The sequence below is a fragment of the Phaethon aethereus genome (genome assembly GCF_964289735.1).
Source record: "Phaethon aethereus genome assembly, chromosome: 3".
NCBI lineage: Eukaryota > Metazoa > Chordata > Aves > Phaethontiformes > Phaethontidae > Phaethon > Phaethon aethereus.
In genome coordinates, this window is record NC_138576.1 from 77374097 (window position 1) to 77391843 (window position 17747).

At 37.2% G+C, this 17747-nt stretch overlaps 1 protein-coding gene across 1 annotated transcript in view; it reads right to left on the reverse strand.

Annotated features, from left to right (window-relative positions):
* PRKN (parkin RBR E3 ubiquitin protein ligase) overlaps positions 1-17747 on the reverse strand; it is a gene marked incomplete at both ends in the record, with an annotated part of 525235 nt that overhangs the window by 102972 nt on the left and 404516 nt on the right. The window contains one exon of the mRNA XM_081998560.1: positions 12008-12157. Coding sequence (XP_081854686.1) covers positions 12008-12157 — 150 coding nt within the window. The remainder of the gene's footprint in view (positions 1-12007; positions 12158-17747) is intronic.

Sequence of the window (17747 nt, forward strand, 5' to 3'; positions counted from 1 at the left end):
TCCCCATCTCCACCTGCTCACTAGGGACCAAGCAAGCAGCCAGAGGTGTGGTAAGGATGCACACAAAGTCTCACACGAAGTCATGGCTCTCAGCAGAGGAGGCAAGTTAATGTTCCTGTTGTCTCCTTCCAGGCGAAGGAGACAACAAAATGCAGGAGCAGTTTCTCGCTCTTAAAGTTAAGAGAGAGAGAGTGAAGATATTGGTGCTCCTGTGAGAGTTTTGAATGCTCAGTAAGATCCCACGAAGTCTTCTCTGACCTCACCTTAAATCTGCTTCCTTGTTGCCCTCCTTTTCCTATTTATTCCTCCTCAATCTCTACTGGGGGTCTTGTGGATTTCAGTTTTGATCTTCTGACATTTTTTAAGATTTTAGTTTTCTGACTTACGTCAAATGCCACCAAAAGACTATCCCAATAACAGGCATATTCAACGAATTTTTTTTTTCAGAATAACTCTGCTCAATAATATTTTGACATAAGCACCCTTACCGTAAAGATTAAGAAATTTCAAAAAGCACACTTAAGAGACATACAAGAAGTTCCTTAAACACAATAAAGAAAGAAAATTTACATTAATTTTAGTTTGAAGGGAAAAGTAAGTAGAAAACAAAGCCTTGTCAAGCTTTTTTATATATGATTATGTTGCAGAACAGGCCCCATGCTTATTTTTTATTCGCAAATTATATTTAATATTAAGCAGTGGCTTTAGATTGGTGGCCTAAAAGTCAATCTTTTTTAATATAACCATTTCAGGTGTGCATAAGAGAATTATCATTGTCATCACTTGGTATTTATTACATGTGAATATTTTCACTGGCATAAAAGAGAAAATGACAGGTAAGTACAAAACATACTACTGCTATTTGATATTTCTTAATGGAAACAACACCTATCTTAACCAGTCTATTTTACTGCTCACTTAATCTGAAGGAGTGAGCCACCACTACCTTTAAAACTCACTCTTTATCTCTTCACTTACATCTTTTCAGTGTCAGTGGAACAGATTTTCTATCATGGTAGTGACTGTCACCCAATTTAACATCACAGCTTTTGTGAAAAAAAACATAACTGAGTGGTATGAATGATTTAATTTTTGAGAAATATAGGGATAAAATGGAATTAGCTGAGACTTGGTTATGCACCCATGATTTTCTGCCCTTAGTCAAGGCCTCCATTCACAGATGCATTATATTATCCTTATCAGGTTCATATTCTTCTCCCTCATGATGGTTTTATGAGCACTTACTGCATTCTGGTTTTCTATTATTTCCCACTGAATTACAGTTGGTCATTGTTCTCCAAATCTATGTCCTTGCTTTTCATTAAGAATATTATTAGTTTAATGTATAAGTTTGCTGTGTATATTTTGATTTTATTTTATTTTCATAGTTTGCCCTTGACTTTGCAGCATTTTCTTTACTCCCTCTATTACAGCTTAGTAACCTTAATATCATTGTTAAGGTTGAGATGCAACTTCTATTCTAAACTCACTTTCACAAGCTTATAACTTTTCCCAGATATTCTCTTTCAGGCTGAGGATTTTTTATGCTTATGCTTTGTTAGAAGTTATTTTTGTTTGAAGCTTCATAAGCATCATCTATTTGTTTTGAGTTATCCAACATGAAAAGACAGCAGTTTTGCAGCAATCAAGACAGTTTTCAGATGCTTTTTTTGGACTCTGATAATTGAAAATCAGCTTTGTTTCAGCACTTCAAAATCAGCTTTGAATGTGGAATGGTGGCTTTGCTATCTCTTTGAAATGGTTTTGAAATAATAAAGTTCTGCATGTGACATTATTAAATAACTTATTGAAGTTAGTAGTGATGAGGAAAGCTGATCTCAGAATAACTCTGTTCTACTTAATATTATTTTTAAAAGCTGGTTATTTTCTGTAAGAAAATTACATTTAGTTATAGTTTAAACCTTTTTAATACCATCTTCCTCCCACTCTTCAAGGACTGTAGCCCAACCAGATGCATTACAGAGTGCTCAGTCAATCTGGGTTCTATACTGTGTATGGAAATAACGCAACATGTGTAATGAAAAATAAACATTTGTCTTGTACTGATGAAAAGACAAGCAGTCGCTTTGCTTCATTACACAGACATACTGTTATTATTACAAAAATGTGTCTGAAAGAACGTAAAGGTCCAGTAAGAAATCCTATATAGCTGTAAGTGCAAGAGGAGCACTGGGAAGCTGTAGACAACTTCTTGTTTGTCTTCACAGAAAAGATGCTCTTCTGGTGACTGTTAATGTACATTACCCCTAACTTTTCTATGTCCCCTCCCTGTGGTATGCTTGTACTCTGCATTTTGTGCCATTCCTTTTTTTCATCACAAAGAGTTTCACAGTCTCAGTAAGCAATCATTCTATGCCCTTCACATGGAAAATGCTGTTGTAGCCTTGAAAGAATGAACCAAGAGCCTGGCTGACCAACAGACACTTTATGTATTTTAGAGAATGAAGGTAAAGCTGAGAAAGAAACCCTTCGGGCATTTGTTTGATCAGCTAATGTAGAAGTATAAAAACTTGCAAAAATTTTTAATTGGGGCACTCCTTTTAGTAAAAAAAAAGTGTCATTACTTGTAAGTTCCGAACTGACATAAACTGCTGCTTTTCATATTTGTAATTCCACAGAATAGACTTAAACTTCAAATCTTTATTGCATTTTTTTACTCTGACATCCAATGACGTGAAGACTACAAGTGCCACAAAAGCTGTAGAAAGCAAAGGGTTTTTTTGGATCTATGTGACGGGCTCACTTTATGAGCCTTGTGATTTACTGTTGAGTTGGGCTATGGGCCAGAATTATACCAGACACATAATGAGAACATTTTTTCTTCAGCATTCAGAATGTTGAATTTTTTCCCTGGCTAAGCTACAAACGCCAGTCAATAGATTCATTCTAATCTAAGATCTTATTGTTCTGGTCCTATCTTTTTTACTCCATCATTTCTCATTGATTAAGCAGCTCTTGCATTTTACAATAACGCAATAATGCAATGCAAAGTGCCTCAGGAGGCCTTCATATGAAACTTCATATGAAAGGCAATAAATAAGCTTACTTTGATTCATATTTATTTTCCTTTTCATTTATAAGTGATTTTCTGCATTCAGCCTGTCTTTCTCTTTCCTATTCAAATACAGAAAGTTTTTAGAAGATTGGTCAAATAAGCCTCTTACACAATTAGAATCCTGCCCTTGGTGGCTGCCATCCTCTGCTGATTGCATTACTGCTCTCCCTCCAGTGACTCAGTGACAGATCTGTTTATTGATACCAAATCTTCCATTAACCCCTAGTTCCACTAATTTACAAATTTATTTGTATTCATCTTACCAATTATAAAACTGCAGTCAATATACAAACTGTATAAGCAGGAAAGCTCAGGCACCTCCTGTGGTCTGGGACAGACTGTTACAAGCAAGATTTTTTAATCCATCAGCTGAAGGAAATACAGGTTGGTTTAAAATGGCTACACTTTGCCATCATATGCAAAGTGTTTCTCTCTATCATAAAAGGGAGAATAATCTCACCTGTATCTAAGCGGAATATGAAGTCAAAATACAGAGCTCAGTTTCCCATACACGCAGAATTAACTGGAGAATCCTATTAACAGTTTATTTTTCCTTCTTTCCTATTGTTGTACTCCATGTCTTTCCTGATGGGCCACATGATAAAACATTGTCCCCTGACTGTCAGACATATTTCCAGGCACTTTGTTGAAGAGGAGAGGAGTAGTAAGAAAAAAGTAATTCCAAATCCTCTCCAGTCATAAACTTCCATTATAGCTAAGGCTTGACAGAAATATGAGTGCATCTAATATAATCTCCTGAGCATCATAAGGCATTAAATATCACCCAGATACTGCTACATGGAGTCCAATTATTTTAATTAGAGAAGAGCACTTCAGTCATCAAGAGACTAAACTGTGATGTGCCACAGGCATAGACCAAAATAGACAAAGATGTCACCAACGCCTGAGGCTCTTGCAATAACAAGCAATTTCTAGGTGAGAAATGCCCCCAAAATTCCTGGAGATGGTATGTAGCACATCCACCAACTTTGGCACAACATGTCAAGTCCCTGTCAATGAGACCTGAGAGCAAATATTGACTTCTTCAAACTTGGTGATCAGTTTAATCCTGACCTGAGCATCAGAGAGCTGACCATATACTCAATGGGTACCTAAGAAAAGGAATCACACTAGACCAGAGCAGGTACTGTTTTTGGAGCTGATTTTCCAAGTCTATGTGCTAAAATCAATTTACAGTAAGCTGTGGATATTTTAAAGTATGCACATTTTTGCATTTCATCTACTGTAAAATGTTCTCTTTCCACAGATGAAGAAATTTGAAGCCCAAGTAGCTTCAGCTCTGGGATCTGAATATTGAATGGGTGACAAAGTTGAGTGTTTGGTATCTCTACTATGAAAATCCCTAGCACCCTTCCGGGGGATTATTTGATCATCTAGAGGTTTACAAGGACTAATATTTAGTTGATAAATGTTAAAATCAACTACTAATGTGATTTTAAACCAAACTCCTATTTTATCTCAGCTTTCAATGTAAACTGTTTGCAATTTTAGCTCATTCCTGTTTCAGACAAATTGGTAAAATCTGGACCATTTATCTTCTGCAAAACATTGGTTTACACATCCCAGTCTGAGCTTGTTTACATTCATAGAGACCAGTTTTATCCCCTCTAGTTCCTAGGCCTGTGTGTCCAGTTTTGACTTATCTTTACAAGCAAGAACTTGATTTTGTCTTAGTTTTCTCTAATACAATTTCCCTGACTCAAATACAGCGTTATTCTGCTATCTATGTTCTCATGCTAGATTACAGAGACCAGCAGCCTCTATCCCTTTATCAGGTAACAAGCTCTTTTCTCTACCTCCTTGCTCCTTCTTTCTCAGAACACGTATGACATTTTAAATGGTGAACTCCTAGGTAAACCACATATTAATAAATCAAGCCAAAACACTGAAAACACTGCACATTCAATAACAAATTTGCAATGTGCATGTACAACAGCCATTTTCCAAATGCCCGCATAATGCAGAAATCAGGGAAAAGCTATACTCTACATAAATGAAGCAATACAGAATTTGATCACATAATATGGGACATCCCATAATATTTTGGACGTCTAGCAGACAAAACTAATGAAATTTCAATTCTGGCTCAGGTAGAGCTGAAGAGACTCACATGTTGTTTTCTAACATTATTTTACTAGATAGTTCTCCGTGATTTGGTATGTAAAGCAAAAAGCAGTTATTCTACCTATTGAACCAAGGACAAGTAATTGATTTGTTCTCCATATAAAAAGTATTTGTTTTGCTAGTGCAATGAACTAATGTGATCCATGTTATTAATAATGGAAACATTCTCTAGATTGCATTATCCACTTGCTGATGACAGTTGAGTTTCATATCAGTCACCAGATCAATGAATTGCAGCACTGCAGGATATGGGCAGTGGAAATAATGCACCTTGACAGCAATACGTAACTTGATAATTGTACAGTGCTATTCCGGGGTAAACATTTTATTAAAACATCAGCATTCTACCACATCTTAAAATGCCCCATGTCTTTACAGTTCATTTTAAACCATGTAAAACATTACCAGAAAAAAACCCTACAAATCCCCCAAAAATTTTGGTCAGCATGAAAAAGCTTGTCATGTTTTAGCAATGAAACAACTTGCTTAGCTACTGAAACATAATGTGTCAACAAGATGGAATTCCACTCTCTGAAGGCTAGAATGCCCACTCAATAGAAGAAAGCAATAGGTGATTACTGCTTAGAGCTTGTGGCGCAATGCAAGCAACTCAGCATTTAGCAATAATAGAAAATGTCTCATTTTCATTCCCCTTAAAAATCTCCCTATGCAATATTATAGAATCAAAGAATCATAGAATTGCTTAGGGTGAAAAAGACCTTTTTTGAAAGGTGATCCTTGAAAAAGGATCATCAAGTCCAACCATAAACTTAGCACTGCCAAGTACACCACTAAACCATGTCCCTAAGCACCGCATCTACACATCTTTTAAATACCTCCAGGGATGGTGACTCAACCACTTCCCTAGGCAGCCTGTTCTAATGCTTGATAACCCTTGCAGTGAAGAGATTTTTCCCAATATCCAATCTAAACCTCCCCTGGTGCAACTTGAGGCCATTTTCTCTTGTCCTATTACTTGCTACTTGGGAGATGAGACTGACACCCACCTCGCCACAACGCCCTCCTCAGGTACTTGTAGAGAGCGATAAGGTCTCCCCTCAGCCTCCTTTTCTCCAGGCTAAACAATCACAGTTCCCTCAGCTGCTCCTCATAAGACTTGTGCTCTAGACCATTACCAGCCTCGTTGCCCTTCTCTGGACACGTTCCAGCAACTCAATGTCTTTCTGGTAGTGAGAGGCCCAATTTTGAACACAGTATTTGAGGTGCAGCCTCACCAGTGCCACTCCTGCTGTGAGTTGGTTTCTTAGTCTCAGCAATATCTTCACCTATTACCTTATTCATGGTAATACCTTTCTGGTGAACTTTCTTAAAAGCAAAAATTTAATGATATATGGAACAAGAACAGGTACCTGAAATGTAATAACAAAGAGTAACTCTCTTCATTTTTACTATAGGTACCAGACAGCAGCTATCTCCTATTTCCATTTTAGTGTTTTGCAAATGACATGAAGGTCACAAGGCCTCTTCTATTCTGAATTATTCCCGTTTTTCAAAACGTTGGAGCCTCTTATTTCTGTTCCTGCTTCAACTTACATTCCCATCTTAAAACTGAGACAAAAATTCAGATCATTGTGCACACAGCCCTTCTTCACCCACAACCTTTTATTCATCTTTTTATAAAATTTAATGACTTTTTTCAGTGCAAGTGTCTTCAAAGATTGTCTTGAATTACCACTACTCATCTTGACTATCTTTGTGTTGAAGTATTTTAAAAGGTGCTTATTTTCTCTTTACATACACTCAAGATTTTCCAGGTATTGCTAATGAAGAAGCAAAGAGCACGTCTTGAACCAAATATTTATACCTACATCTCTGTTTGAAAATGAAGTCTTTTAGGTTAGTCAGACTTTCAAGCATTTTGATCAGGCAATATGTATGGAATAATGTGCCAAAACCAGACACAAATGGGATAGAAATTGCACAAAGGATGGACATGCTGATCATGACAATACATTGCGTTAGAGCTGAACTTTACAACAAAAGACTTATAACTGCCAGATGTGAACACGGCTTTTCACTGTGAGAGTGGAGTACTCTCACAAACTTATGCACTTTCATATATATGAAATAGTTCTGAAACGGTATTTGCGAGCTACTTCAGGTTCCAGAGGGAGTATAGATACATTCACATAGCACTCCAACTGAGATATAAAACCCTAAAATAGACAACCTCCCTCCAGAAATTTAGAAGGACACAACCAACTAATAAAATCATCATTTGAATTATCAAAATTAAGTGAATAGGAACTTGTTCGGAATTTTTGTAATTCAGATTTGTCTCCTCAAAACAAAGTCTTTTTCCCAATTACTCAGGGTTCACTTACATGCATATTGTTATGCTTAACAAAGATATTACTGAACAGGAAATGTGCATTCTAGGAAATGCATGAACAGGAGATAATGAACCACAAAAAAGAGCTCTGCAGACAACAGGAATGTGTATTGCTCTTCTCATGTTATTATTTTAGAGTGTCCTCTATTCTTTAAGCTTTCTGAAAAGGTGGACAATTATTAATTCTACAAATATGTTGCAATTGCTTTTGACATGTGCTTCCTCAGCCATGGAAGAAGAATGCAAGAAGAAATCAATTGGAAAATATTGCTGGGAAGAGTAAAATTGCCTTAGGGATTTTGTTCTATGTAATACAATGGCCTAGGTATTCTATTTATAAGGAAGACATGGTATTTATATCTATTGATTTTTCAGGGACCTTTTGCAGTCTGCAGCCTTAAAATTTCACCTGTCTTAGAAAGGAACACATCTTTAGTGAAATCATTCAATGGCATTATGCTTACAGAACAGTAAATATGGTATAGAAGAGGTGAAATACCCCCAAATTTTGTGCTCCCTTTGCAAGGCTATAAAACTTCCTTTAGCATTGCATATTTAATACACTAAGGTTGAGTACTCATTTGCAGACTGGAGTTTCACATTAGGGGATCTGAACGAAGGGCCACAAAAATATCAGTTACGACTGCTTTTTCCTAAGACCATTTACATTGTCACCCAGACATTAGGATAGTTTAGAGTGGTCTCAGGACCTCCATGAACCTTCAAGAGTCAGACCTCCTAGCAAGGGATTATCAAACAACAGAGGATCTCTGGAAATACATTCTTCATCTTGCTTATAGACTGTGCTAGGAATGAGTAAACTCAAGGGGAAAAGACTGACAAAGGCTCTATCCCCGCTACCCCCAATCTCCCATCTCACCACACTCCAAGGGATAGGTCAACTGATACTGCATGCTGCAAAATGTTTATACCATTGTGGAACAAGGCTTGGGAAGCATCCACACATTAGTCCGTTATCCCACTGAAAGATAATGACAGGGGATGTTTTGCAAGACAGATGAGCTGTATGTGTAGAAACCCAGGCATACGTTTTAAGAAAAAAGCAGTATAGCCCCATTTGAAGCTCCATTCTAAGCTGCCTTTAACTCCAAACTTTTCTTTAATATGCGGGAAATAATATGCTAGTATAATATAAACCAAGACAAAAATGTTTTATTCATAGGGATTTTGTATGCCTTGGTTACCACAGCTTTTCCTGTATCCAGGCCAGCTGGTACGATATGTACTCTTTTCTATGTTTTGTTGCTGTTTTCTCATATTAAATATGTCAAAAGTTTTATATGTGAGCAATAAAAGTTAGTAACATAGGTGTGATGCATAGTAATGAAGGTAGAACAACAGTGTATAATGGTAATATCTTGGTAAATCAATTAATATGTTTATGGCTAATGATAAAAAATATGAAAGATTAGACAAGAGTGACGTCAGTCAGTGGTACCACAACATGGCTCTGGGTAAGGACTATTCCTAATCATTAAAAAGAGATCTACATGCTACTTCGCAAGTCAAAATAAATCTGTTTCTTTGCCTGAAAGCTTGAATAAGATAGCAGTGCCTGACTGCAGAGGGTGCATATGGAGGTGCTTAAATTTAAACGTTTCTCCTCACCTTTTTGGTACAGTTCTGTCTAGATATTTACCAGGCTGTTTCTGGGCCCCACATATTGCTATTTCCAAATTTCCTTAGACAAAGCAAAATCCACCATCTTTAACTTTCCTAAAGGCCCTTTTAGCAAATTAAGAGCACTGTCATCAAGACTTACATTTAGGTTTGACGCTGATAGCAACGACTTCGCAAGAAGAGACTCTAGCTCCTCATTTTACATACTAGAGAAAGAAACTGAGGAAGGCAAAATGTCTGTATCTTAGCCTGGCTCAGTTACCTGTTCATTTTTCAATGCTCTTTCAGATTTGGTTGGAGTCTTTACATGTTTGGGACAGCCTCCCCACAGTTTTCTCTCTGAATAATGGAATATTTATTTTGCTTCATTCCCTGGTGGCCAGCTTATTCTTATTCTCTATTTGGTTTCTTCTGCCTCTCCTTTTCTAAAATGGCTGCTGAAAACCCTCTTCTTTTAGTGTCTTGACTTTCTCTTGAAAACCTATCCCTCCTGCCTCCCTTGATCTATCTCATCAGTTAATCAAAATCCTCATCTATTGACAGTTGTTAGCTACCTTTATACTGCAATTCAGACCTGAACAATCAGTTTGTTCTGTGCAGTGGACAACTATTTCTCTGCAAGGGCTTTTGGGTGAATAGCAGACCATTGATGTTAGATGCAATTTCTGCTGTTAGCAATATGTTATCAACTCTGAACTTTATCCAAAGAGACAGAGGTTCAAATACCCCAGAAGAGACTCTACATATCTAAAGCATAGCCTAAAGGATGGACGCAGATATTCATAGAGAATCTCCGGATTCACGTTGCCTTCCGTATTTCTTTGCTTACCAGCTTCAGCAAGGAATGTGTCTCTAACCTAAGCTGTACAGTAAGTATTGCAAGGCATCTTTTGCTACCTTTATTTGGATGGACAAAAGGGATGTTCTTCATCTTGGGCCTTTCTCTGAGCTTGTAAATCATTGTGTACACTCATGAGGGAACCCAGAGCTCTGAAGTGGATGTTCCTGGATTCCATAAAGAAGAGTAGAAGGCCTTCACACTAAAAAAGACCAGGTTTAACCACCACAGTTCAACTTTCTGAATAGAAAACACTCAAAGAGACTACAGAAAACAGAGTAGAAATAAAAAGCTTTGCTAACCATCTTGGTGTCCTTTGCAGGCAGATCCTTACCTTTTCTCACTGGCATCTGACTTCAGTGCTAGGACCCTGGAAATCTGTGACAAATCCTCCTTGACATTATCATTTGTCAGGGTGCAAAGAAAGACGCAAAGACACTTATTTTCACCCTGCTCCATCATAGATTCTGAGGAAGGGCCTTAATGTTAGCAAAATTTGGCTTATAGACCAGTCTCAGTGAATTGTACGCCCTAATGTTAAAGACGTCACATAATTCAGAACGAAGTGTGAGGTTAAACCCGAGGCTGCAGATCTGGCCACTAGCAAGCACAGCAGAGAGTCCATTAAAGGAAACAGAGCAGTTTGCTAAACCAGGCAATATATCAATCCTCTTTGCTATGTACACTTTATTTACAGGGCATTTGCAGATTCAGAATGATGATGAATGATGCTGCAAAACACAGTTTGATTTTCACCACTTCAAGGCAGAGAGCGGAGTAAAAATTATTTGTGATGTTATCTTTTTTTAACCAATCTCTGGTAGTTAATCCAGAGGCATTTCTTTTTGTTTACTCAGACTTGTTTCTTATTACTTTCCCACCTTCTGCTTTATTTTATAGCCCTGTGTCTGCTCAGTGAGTCTGGGGAGTACTCTGTTTTACATGCACCACTGCATGGACAGATAGGAAGTTTTACCAAGGTCGACAGATGCTAACCTACTCATAGAAGACAAGTTACTGCAACTTCTTAGTTTGCAAACTGTTATTCTTCCATGGTATCAGTTTGGGCAACATCAAAACTGCAATAAAAAGTGCATTTTCCACAAGAAAAACAACAGCAAGAGCATGATAATACTTTATAAATACAGATATTTTCTCTTCTCTCATAGCCTGCATGGAATTCAGTAATAATACCAACTATGGATAGAGTCACTTAGTACAAACATCAGTTAGTCACTCTGACCTAACATTTAATAGGTTCTTTTATACATAGATTCCTCTCCACATATTTCCATTTCCCACAAAGCTTGATTCTTGTAAAGTACCTATTTCTTCTACTGCCAAAAAAATCACTGATCCATATGATCTGACCTCTTAGCAAAAACATTTTCAAGTGTCATCTGTTTTTGTTTTCCAGAAATCCACCATTGTGCAGTCCCCCTCCTTGAAAGCAAATTTTATGAGAAAACAAAAATATTTCTAAATTCTTTTCATCATGTATCTTAACATGCATTAAGCAATGTCACTGCGGTATCACAGAGTGGTCATTTTCTCTCTCTCCTTTTTCTATGACTTATAAAGAAACTTGGTGTTAATATAATAATGAATGGTTTGCTCAAGATCCTGTTCGTTTTTGCTGAGTTCTAGGAGAAGGAAGTCAAAGGGCATTTGGATTATCATTTGCACAGTTCAATTTCTTACTGTAACTACTCAGCAACTTCTTAAACCAAATAAAGCAAAGAATTCTGGAATGGACATAGCCTACACGATGAAGTCATCATTCCTAAGCCATGGTGCTATACTTAAATTGTTTATTGAGCTAGAGTATCCCACTGGTATGAAGGACAGTTCAGAGTCACTGATGGAAAAGAAAAAAAACATTTCTCCCCTTATTCTAACATCATACAATTTCAGTTGTTTCTCACACTGCTAGTAGGAAAATGTATGTTCTTACCCCACAGCCTATTCCGTTGCCTGGTTCACATGTAATTTTCCTCACTCCTGGTTCAGTAAGCAAACCTGCTCCGCAGCCGGGAGTTGGACACAGCACTCCTCCCATCTGCAGCACACATTCCTCAGCCCCATAGCGCTGGTAGCGGTTGTACTACAACACAACAGAATGGTGTTAAATCTGCTAACAGCACACACACAAAAAAACCCCACAAACTTTGACCTTGAATCTATCCCACATAGTCAAGTGAACCATCATCATTTTTCACATGCTAAGTTCGGATTATTTGTCAAAAGTCTAAAACTGCACGGTGTCGTTGAATGGGATGTCACTCTGCTCCATCTCACATCATTCGCATCGTTTTCTGACTCTCAGCTATCATTTGCACCACCAGAAAATTGTGTGGCATATTAAAATAAAGAAAATAGCCACCTGTTTCTGTGAGCAATCTCAAGAACCCTCTTATATTGCTATAAAAATTATTGTAAACATCATAAATATAGTCCAACAACAGATACTGATAAATGCTGTATACAGATTGAAAAGAAACTCACAAAAAACCTCAAGGATCTATCACTAGAAGTACAATGTAATGTTTTAGAACTAAAGGGCTGTAAAAATTGCCCAGCCAACTTTATTTTCAAAATAAATTTCATGAAACTGATTGGCAAAATAATTCTCTAATAGACATTTATTTCACTCTTAAGTGTAGTTGTTTTCCAGGATCTACCAGGAAATTTACTTAGTTTCTGCAGTTTTCACCCAGTTCCATCCTGACAGCCTAAAAGGCTATGGAAATGACTCCATTTTAATGATGGAGACACTGACACAAAGCAATATTAAATAACATGCTCAGCGTATCCTCACTGACAAAAATGCCCCCTTTAAAATGACTGATGCCGCTGCAATAACTTTCCCTGGTATAACTTACCCTGCTTTCAGCCAGAGCTAAGCTGAGCAAGTACAAATCATGCTGCGTACATGTAAACCACATCCACTCTAGGGTGCTGTGTTGGTGCAGTTCCACACTAGTGGCTATATAACCATTGTAAACCAGGCTTCAGATTCACCTATAAATCTGCTCTACTGTAGAGTGAAATAAATGAAAGCATTTGGTCCTAACAGCCCCAAAGAAAACAGGAAAATCCAAAAGGCCAAAGAGGAAGGGAGTAGTATGAATTTTCTCTGCGAGCGGAATGACTTTATGGTCTGCTAAAGGAACAAAACAGAGCTTTATGGTACAGCACTCACAACAGTATTTAGTAATTCATAAACTTTTATCCCATAACTGCTCATGAAAATCTTGCTCCCTTTCTGCAATCTGCACCCCTCTTGAAAGAAATTCCACAAGGAAAACTGAAGCATTAGGACCAAAACCTCATACACAAAGCATACAAAGAAGAACTTTAAATCCCAAAGACAGAGGATCCACTGGATATTTTCTGGGTAGAAGATTATTCTGCAAATGTTGCCATAACATGTCTTGTTACACTGGCTTTTTAAAAATAGTATGTAACTTCTATAAAACACTATAATATACAGACACAAAAGTGTTGCATCACAAACAAAAAAAAAATTACCAAATTGAAAGTATCCACCTTTATCAATTAACAAAAAATCCAAACAAACTTCCTCTCAAAAGAAAAGCAAAATTGAAAAGGAGAGAAAGCCTTCAAAATATCAGTCAATGTGTGAAAAACAGTCAGAAATCCTGAATTAAGGATCTTGGATCTGGAAAATAACAGTATTTTGAGAAATGTATGAGACATGTCTGCAAAGTCTCCTTGAATGCAGAGGCTCAACAAGTCAACTGCCGTTTTTCTATTTTGTTATTATGCTTAAACCTCGACTAATGGCATAAATATTTAATGTTGGACTCTATCAATTTTCAGTAAAGTTTGTGATCCTTGCACTAAATACATGCTGAGTGCTCCGAGTCGTTCTGCTGGCCTTGAACAGAAATATGGATAACATGGCAGCAGAACTCTCTGCTGACCTAATTTTTCTTCAGGGCACACGGGACCTGAAGGTGAGGATGGTGATTGTCTTACCACATTAAGAGGCAACATTGTGCTGGATGTGGGATTGTTAGCAGCTTCTCATTACAGAGGCAAACACCAGTGACACTGTAGCTGAGATTTTGTCAGCATTTCCATTATAAATTCTCAGCTGAAAAAAAGAATATGCTTTCCAGTCATTAACTTAGCATTAAAGGACATGGAGAGATTCCTCCTCTCTCCTCTCCTTTTTTTTTGATACACAAAAATGTAGGATAGATAAGAAGGGAATCATTCTGTCTTGTACAGAAAGTTACCGAAAGGGAATGTCCAGTCAACCTACTGGTAAGGTGAACAAAGCCATCTTATTCTGTTCAACAAATTCAACGTTTTATACTGGTTCAGCACAGGACTCAAATCAGTATAGCACTCTCATCAGTGATTTTCACGCTATAAAAGCCCCAAAATGATCAATTTGAAGACAGGAAAGATCCTGCTAAATGCATTTGCACATCTTGACATGCAGTTACTAGCCTGTTTTCTACCTTCAAAGTCCAGATACATTTATAAGATGCCATTTTCCGATTTCTTTTTCCATGTGCCTGTACGCTAGTTCACTTAAAACCCAGGAACCAACTAAAACATGTAGTAGCAGAACGCATGCACGTTTGCTGCCATAGCACAGTCACAGATAACATACATAGATTCATATGCTTTCTTCAGTGGCTTGAAACAAAACAACTCACTTTAAGGGTGCATTTATAAAAGTCTTGTAAAGGACCAAAACACTTATGCATGAATTATTAAGTAACTATTTGCATATGGTGACAGATTGTATCTAGTAGAGGCATTTTCTCCTATATACCACGGCCATACATATCACACAGGACTGGTGCAAGCAACATGCTTAAAGCACGTCAATTTTCAAAAGCCCTGAAATGTCTTTGGAGCCTGTGATATATTTTTGATCATGTCTGGATGAGATATTTGAGGATATTCCAGCAGACAACCACCACTAGTTTACTTTGGCTCTTACTCTTTACTGGAGACTTAAAGTAGGATTCATTTCATTTAATTTGGATTTCTGCAGTGATGATGCCTATAGTTGGACTGGTTGCTTAGACTCCTTTTATAATTAACAGGAGAGATACGATGCAATTCATCTTTTCTCTTTAGATTTGTACACTAGCATGAGAAGAACTGACCCCTGGAGTGCCCTGTTCCATTGTCTATAAAGAGAGATGAGACAATTTGCTAGATATTGACACCTGAATTAGGTGACTCCTAACAGGTGCTTCAGTTCCAATAATTCTGATCCTAAGTCACCTGGCCCAAGCTATTTTTAAAACCAAAGTTTATGTACTTAAATAGCTTTGACTATGAGCCACCCCACACAATTTTAACTCTTCAGAAATTAAACATCTAACCTAAACAACTCATATAGGTTCCAAATATATTGAATGAGGAGAAAGCACATCACAGGTAGGGAATTTATCCTAATTTACATGCGATGTCTAAGATAGATGGGACGAATCACCCTGTGGAAGTGCTATAGCTGAAGCTGAGACAACTAACTTAAGCTAGATATCTAACACATAAAGACATGTCTTTACAAGATGAATCTGTTCCATACATTCAAAATATTTCACAATATCTATTACTCAATTATTACTCAATTATTATCAATGTGCCTCCTATTTAGGGATGCACTCATCATGTGTGAAAGGGTTCTGCATGTACAAGTAGGAAAAATATATCCAAATATTTTTAGGAAAAACCTCTTAAAAAGTTTAATATATGGGAAACTTGACTGAACTGGCATTCATGGCATCTGGTTTCAATTCCTAGCAGCAGTCACATAAGTCACTTAATCTATGCTTCTCATCAGTTCCCTATTTGTAAAGAGGGGGAATGATACTTGCTGATTTCTCTGTAGTGTTAAGAGGCAAAATCCATTAATAGTCATGAGGACATCAAATACTATGGTAATGAGGGACATAAAATTACACAGAAATCACCAGTCGTCTACTGCTGCTAGAAATCAGCTTTTGAGCAAAGCATGCCAGGCATTTGTTTGCTACTGTAATAAGGGACTCAGAAATATAGGTAGGTAAGTAGTTGCCAGATTCGCCATAGAACCATGTATTTCAATGCTTATTTGAGGGGAAAAAAAAAAAAAAGTCTTTAAAAATGTGATTTACTCCAAATCACTAGTGCTAAAACAGCTAAAGGTATATGAAGAAGGTAGTCATAAAACATTCTAATTTTTTTTCTCTGAAAACTGCACCCAGTTGTAAACTTTCCCACCAGTTTTTGAATTGCCCCAATTGAGTCAAATCTACACTTTTCATGAAATAAAATTTTGAGTGGAAAGAATTCCCAGCTCTACCTATGGTATTTCAACCACATCATGAAGTTCCTTCAGGCAATTTTGCTTGTAAAGACTTGTTAGGGCCTTTAGAAATATTTTTATAAATTATAAACTATAGTATGACATAGGCATGGAGGCTGGATAATTGTAACCATTTATTCCCGGCTCCCCACTTTCCAGATTGGAATGAGTTTTAGAATGGTACCAGGTTTCCAACCAGTGGAAATTCAATCATTTGATGATGTAAATCAAGGATAATAGAAATGAAACCATTAGGCTGAAACAGGAATAAAACAGGTTTAACTACGGATTGCAGTATTTTCAGTTACACTGAGATTCAGATACTAAGACAAAAATGAAATTAACTTGGATGCACAAAACTCTTGCAAAATACACTTTGTGAACACAGCGACTACTTGCCATGTTATTTAATTTGCAAGTTGTGCTTTAATACCATAGAATCATAGAATAGTTTGGGTTGGAAGGGACCTTAAAAGATAATCTATTCCAACGTCCTCTGGCACAGAGCATGTGCCTAGCGCTATTTTAATTTTGCTTTTACACTTTGGGCACAGTTTTCTTTATTTTCCCTTTTTTCCTCACACCTAAAAGCATCTGCTCAGTAGTAGCCTCGCAGGGAACTTTGGACAAAAGTTTAACGGTAGATGTAAAGCCAAAATTTCTAATCTCTGAAAGGTAATTCAATTACTTGCTTCTTTTAACTGCATGTAATGGTCTCAGAGGAAAGAAAATCTACTTTCTGGAGTCAGATTGTTTTTACTGATCCTATAAATCAAATAACCATCTGTGTGTTTCAAAATTAGATTGTGGAGGCTATTAGTCCATAATGTAGACTAAGCACTTTATTTATACATATTATACACATGAAAAAAAAAAAAGTTCCATAATGTAATTAGGCAACTTAAAGTACAAAACCCTTAGTACTCATTGGACTAGTAAAAATACTTACAAAAGTGTCATCTAAAATATAGATTAAAAAGAGATGGGCTGACATGGCTCTCCATGGAGCACCTTTTATTTTTCCTGAGTTACTGGGCTCCTCTGATGGCCTTTCCTCTGTAGGATAGGAAGAGCAAGTTCAGAGCATCTGCTCATTCTTGTTCCCACAGGAGCACCACAAAGGAGACCAGAAAGAGAATCACCTTCTAGAGGGCTGGAATTTGCCCGACTTTGGAAAGTCATGGAAAATTGGGTAAGGCAGTCTCCAGAAAATAGTTGGATAAGAAACCCCTGACTGGACCAATGCAACACAATTCATAGATGAAATTAAACTGGAGTAGAGAGGGGGAAAGGAAGGAAAGCCCGCAGTTTGCAGAATGATATGAAAGAAAGCACAAGGTGAGGAGTATGAAAA